The 5,894-nt window shown below is 55.8% G+C and overlaps 1 protein-coding gene across 1 annotated transcript; it reads left to right on the plus strand.

Moving 5' to 3' along the window:
- Window positions 1–480: 480 nt before the first annotated feature.
- FIBRA_05385 (uncharacterized protein) lies at window positions 481–1,802 on the plus strand (the record flags this gene model as incomplete). Its single annotated transcript, XM_012327151.1, has 6 exons — window positions 481–878; window positions 929–1,133; window positions 1,197–1,271; window positions 1,328–1,336; window positions 1,401–1,434; window positions 1,504–1,802. The coding sequence occupies 6 exons, from the start codon at window positions 481–483 to the stop codon at window positions 1,800–1,802; spliced, it is 1,020 nt and encodes a 339-aa protein (XP_012182541.1).
- Between the last annotated feature and the right edge of the window lie 4,092 nt (window positions 1,803–5,894).

Consider the following 5,894-nt stretch of genomic DNA (forward strand, 5'->3'; position numbering starts at 1 on the left):
GCGGGCGGAGCAGGGCCGACGGGGCCGACGCAGTCGCAAGAGGGGGGCGAGGGCACCAATGGGGAAGAGGCGCGTGGGCGGGCTCGTCCTCGAATCTCGGACCCGTTGCGAGGAGCTTCTGGGGTGATTGACTATAGAGTAAGCGTTGCGAGATCTCAGCGAATCTGCCTCCGTCCTTTTTGTTTTCTCATCGCCGCGTCAGAGATGTGAAACTCTCCGATCCATCCTGCCGATGTTTTTGTCCCCTCCCAATTCGGATTCTTTGACTCATTGATGGCCCGCGCCGCCAGGGTCGCCCCCTTAGCCTATGGGGATTTTCCTCGCTTTATTTCACAGTACCCGTCACACGTGTTCCGCGTCCTCATATAAAGCTCCCTGCCTTCTTCCCCGGTTTGCCGCGCTCTCTGGCTCCTCCGTCCCCTTGTACACTCCCGGCTCTGTACTTCTCCTTCCTTCCATAATCTCCCCTGCGCAACAGTCATGTCTTCCCCCGCCTCCTCCAGCAGTGCCCCCACCAAGTTCGTCATGCCCGACCTCGTCTCGCATTGTACCATCCCTGTTCGCTGCAATCGTCATTGGAAGCAGGCAAGCGTCGAGTCAAAACGGTGGCTCTTCCGCGGCGGCAACCTCAGCCAGAGAAAACGCGACGCATTCCATGGTCTCAAGGCCGGTTACCTGACGTCCATGTGCTATCCCCTCGCTGGCTACCCCCAGCTCCGGGTCTCCTGCGACTTCATGAACTACCTCTTCCACCTCGACAACATCTCTGACGAGATGAACGACCGCGGAACGCTCGGGACTGCAAACACAGTCCTCAACACGCTCTACAACCCCCACACGTCGCGCCCAGACAGCCGTGTCGGCAAGATGACTAGAGAGTGAGTCGTGTCTTGCGATCGCAAGGTGGCCGTCCTGACCGTCACCACAGCTATTGGGTCCGGCTTATTGCCACTGGCTCGCCAGGCGCACAGCAGCGATTCATCGAGACGTTCGACATGTTCTTCCAGGCCGTCACCCAGCAGGCCATGGATCGGGCCAACGGCGTCATCCCCGACCTCGAGTCGTACATTTCCATCCGGCGCGACACCAGCGGATGCAAGCCCTGCTGGGCGCTGATCGAGTACGCGAATAACGTGAGCCGCCCGGCGCGCTTCCGAGCATAATCGGATCATTGGGCTGACGTACTATCATCATAGCTGGATCTTCCGTGGGAAGTCATGGACCACCCAATAATGCGTGGCCTCGGAGAGGCCGCGAACGACTTGGTCACGGTACGTCGCTTTTGTCTCTGTTGCGATCCGTTCACTCGCTGATATCCCTCCCGTAGTGGTCGAATGTTCGTACAGAACTCATTCCGTTCTCGGCCCGCCCAGCTGACCTGACCTTGCTTTTGTTCACAGGATATCTTCTCGTACAATGTGGAGCAGAGCAAGGGTGAGTGCGAGGGTGCAAACGTACTCGTCGCGATAGCCCCCCCCGCTGACAATAAGGATGTTATAACAGGCGACACACACAACATGATCGTCGTCGTCCAGGAGCAGCAGGGCCTCGACTTGCAGGGGGCCGTCGACTTTGTCGGTGATCTCTGCAAGAGCAGCATCGATCGTTTCCACCTCCTCAGGGAGAACTTGCCGTCCTGGGGCCCAGAGATCGACCGCGAGGTCGAGATCTATGTCGACGGGCTCGCAGACTGGATAACGGGCAGCCTCAAGTGGTCGTTCGAATCCGAGCGGTACTTCGGCAAGACGGGCCTCGAGGTGAAGAGGACACGTGTCGTCAACCTGCTTCCTCGTCGTGCATGAAAAGGCACCCCTTCGCTGAGTCAGGCCGGTCCCTGTTAACAGTGCGTTCTTCATTGTGCTCGCAGGGGCCCAGATGCTCATGCGCGTTCCAGGTCTCCTATGCTACGCTCGCCGGCGGGTCCCACGTACTGCCCACATCTACGCAACACGCGCAAAATCTAGTCATCCTTTGTAGCTATATCGCATTTCCCCTTCGCTGTGTATCTTTCGTCCGTTCGTTCATGCCTGCATGCTAGTCTAGATGTCGTATAGACTCCCAATTGCTCTTGGTTTAACCCCCCCGTCGATATGCTTACTTGTTTACCGCTCACATACTATCCACACAGCCTAATCCCCCTGAATGTGTCCCTTTGACGCTGTCGAAGCTGTCCACGATGCTCCCATCGCTATCATTTCGCTTCGTTCTACTTCCGTCCTAGTGGTATCGCAGTTGCAGGTATAATGCTTACTGTTTACCCTACCACACTCCTTTCAGTTTATCGCGCCCTGCGTTTTATATGCAGGGGCGATTATAATTATTTCATTCGTTGTATATATTTCGCTATTATGCAATGGTATACCTGTTGTACAGGTGACTGTAAAAAAAAATTGACCGTCGGCGGCTGTTCTGCAAATGGGGGGGTGTTCCATGCATGGGCTCGGGAGCTTCGCTCGGGCTTTGCGCTGCATGTGAGTGGCCTCGTGTGGGCCTTGAGGCACGAGTGCCCATCTCTGACAACAGCTTCTAGTATTCATTTTCCGGCATGTGTTCGCTCTGGCACCGCGAGGGCCGAAATATCGCCCCGTTCATCTGGAAAGACGCACTACAGCCTCCCGATCCTGCCCCGCGCAGCCGACTGGACGGGCAGAACAATAGCACTGTGTTGCCAACAGACATGCGTGTGGATGCGCGGCAACGCAGGCCGCGTGCGTGGTGGTGCACGACAGATGGGTGATGGATCGATGGGGGACGCATGATGCGGGCGAGTCGCCGCCCTGCCCGCCCAGCCTGCGGTCTGTGGCCTGGGAGTGCCCGGCGACATCTTGACGAGGCCTCCACGGACGCCGGTGTCTCAGCTCACCAGGCACACCGTGACCCACGGTGGAGCATCGGCACCATGTGCACAGGACGCACCAGTGTGATATCAGGATCACGGGCAGGCGCCGTGCTCGGGACCGATGCAGCGCATGCAGATGGTGACCGGGGCATTCGACAGGCTGCTGCGGTAACTGACAAGCACGCATACACCGCGGTACGCCGCCACGTTCACATGCTGACGGCCGCAGACGTGGGCCACACTGCATTTTCCGGAAAAAGAGAGAGCGGTGAAAAATTATGCCTGGCGCATTGGCTGGTTCGGATCTCGTGGGTGAGATGCCGCGGGTCTGGCAGATTTCCAGAGCAGGCCGGCTGCGCTGCCCACTGCCCCGGAAAAGCGTTCAGCCAGGATGGGGGTGCTGAGGCGAAAAGTGGGCGAGGGTCACGGACAGAAGCCGTTGGGGCGCGTTGCAGGGCGTGTGCTCACCACTCGCGGAACGCGAGCTGGACGTGCGGGCAAGTGTATCCGAAGTGAACGCGGATAATACCCGGTGGCCACCCACACGCCGTGGACGGTGATAGAAAGCGGCTGTCTGAAGAGGGCGGAACACGACGCCCTGTGGCACTCGACGGGTGGCTTTCGGCTGCGGTGCGTGCGAGGCGATCGCACCAGACGAAGCAGAAGCACGACTGCACCGGCAGATCCGCGATCACCGAGGGCGATGAACTTCACCGGAAGATAAGCAGGAAGCGAGTACGAGAGGAATATGGGATCCGTCAACAGCCAATGCTGATCAGCCAACCGAATAGAACACCACACAGAGAGGTACGCGCCAATCCAGATAAGCGTTCCCCGAAGCACAAAGGTGGCCACAACGCAGACGGAGATTACCTACGGCGCCAACGCTTACAAACTTCCAACAGCCCCCACCCTCCTGCAGTACTTGCGGCCAGTCTCGTTTGTAAAACCCCCTTGAATGCAGCCAGCAACGCACCACGGGTCACGCGTAGGGAATGCCTGGAAGATGGCTGGATGATGACAAGGCCCGACTTGTGGCAATTGACTCCTGGTCTGAGAATGTGAATATTGAAAGACGGAGAGACGTCGCTAGAGCGTCTTGTCCACGGTACAATATTTCGTCGACCTCGGTCAGGCAAAAGTAGATAAAAGGGATTTACCCAACCAAAACACGGAGCAACCCTGCAGAGGAAGGAACTCGAGGGACGACAAGCGCTGGATCTTCTGTTCACCCTGGAGCCATATCGATCCTGGCATCCCACAATTGTGAGCCCCATCAACGTGGAAATATCATCCAGGTGGTAAGTGGATATGAATCAATGAGACCCGGATACAGTGCAAGTGTCTACAAACCCTGCAAGATTGATTCTAGATCGCGGGTAAATCCTATCTGACAGTCTTCAAGATATCAGATAAAATCCGGGGCAGGATAGCTGGCTACCAGAGGGGCTCATACTGGCCGATGATGCACGCCTATTCCGATCCAAGAAATGGTCTACTCCTTGATTTCAATCATTGCGATCAGGCCCAAGGGTGAAGATGCATAAGTTACGCACGCGCCGACGCTCAGGGCTACATCTCGCAACATCTCTGCGAATTCGCGCAGCTGGTCCGACCAGGTAATTAATCTGGGTATTCTGCAGGTGGGATTGGCTCGACACGCTCCTGGTATAGCACGAGACCTCTGAGAATGATTTGCCGGCACGGTGCTGGTAAGCGAAGAATAGATGCGCAACCATACTTCCACTAGGAAACGGTCCACGGCCGATCTGTGGGCGGATGTGGGCGAATGTTTACGAGCGGAGTCGGTAGCAATCCAAGATCTAAGAGGCAGCGAATGCCTGGCCTGGAAACCCTGGGCCAATAGTCTGTGGCTGGGGCTGTACCGGCCACTGGCCCCAGCGGGAGGGGACTGTGGTGGTGGTCGCAGGAAGAAAGGACGACGGGGCGTCTACTACATAGTCCTGCCACGCCACTTGATCACCGGCCCCCGCCTAACCACACTCGGACTGCTGCATGCCTCCACAGTCGGTCATCATCGCGCGTCTGATTATCCTCTGGTGCTCCACTAGTCTTTCGTGTCAACTAAGCACATACATTCGATCGTCGCGGGAAGACATGGCTAATATCTATGATTAAATGTGCGCAGCCGATATTGTCAAATTCGAAATGCTTACACGCGTTTTCTTAAAATGATATCTAATGCTGCTGTGTCCTGTGCAGCGTGCTCTCCCGACCACAGCTTAGATTGATAGCGGAACAATTCAGCATCGGCAGCGCAGCAATGGCGCGGGCTTGCATGTCCGAGGGGATGCTGCTTGCTTGTTCCCGGGGGATCTAACTGCGTATTTGGTTCTACTTTAAACATGGCATAAGCTTGGGTAGATTTCTTCATCGCCCACGAAGAAATCTGGGTTAAGCTTTATGGCACACTCTGAAGACCTCCTCAATTGTGCGCAGGTGACGAAACAAGTTTGTAGTGTTGCAAATCGACTATTTCTGACGCATATAATCTGCAATAGATGCATCGCCGATACCTTCATGTCTTTCGCGGAGAATTCGTGAGCGTCCTGGCTCCCTCTCAATATATAGCCGCGGCGAAGTGTCTGAAACAAATCAGGATTGTTCTTCGATCCGTCCTATTAGATTCCAATGACGGCCTGCTCAATGAGTTTACCGCATGTCATGAATATTCCACAGATTAGATGGTGTCGGTCTTCGAGCTTGGAATGTAAGCGTCACTCCAATCACGAGGGTATTTATTGACTGGCATATACGCAGCTCACAAAGCTCAAAGCAGCCTTATCAACGTTACCATGCACACAGTTTTCCCGACGACACGCACCCACACGTAGTTCTATCTGTTACATTGGTAGATTCTGAGCAACTTCTGCAAGCCTCTCGCCGAAAGACTTGTCAAGGCAGTCCATGCGTAAATTTACATATCCAAAAGAATGGTCGGTCAACAGCTGCTGCCTCAGGCTGCGTCCCTTTGCCGATGTATTCCAGCACCTCGTTCCAGCCCGATGCCACCGCCTCTCTCCCATCATGCATA

Source organism: Fibroporia radiculosa (assembly GCF_000313525.1).
Source record: "Fibroporia radiculosa TFFH 294 genomic supercontigs, scaffold4425, whole genome shotgun sequence".
NCBI lineage: Eukaryota > Fungi > Basidiomycota > Agaricomycetes > Polyporales > Fibroporiaceae > Fibroporia > Fibroporia radiculosa.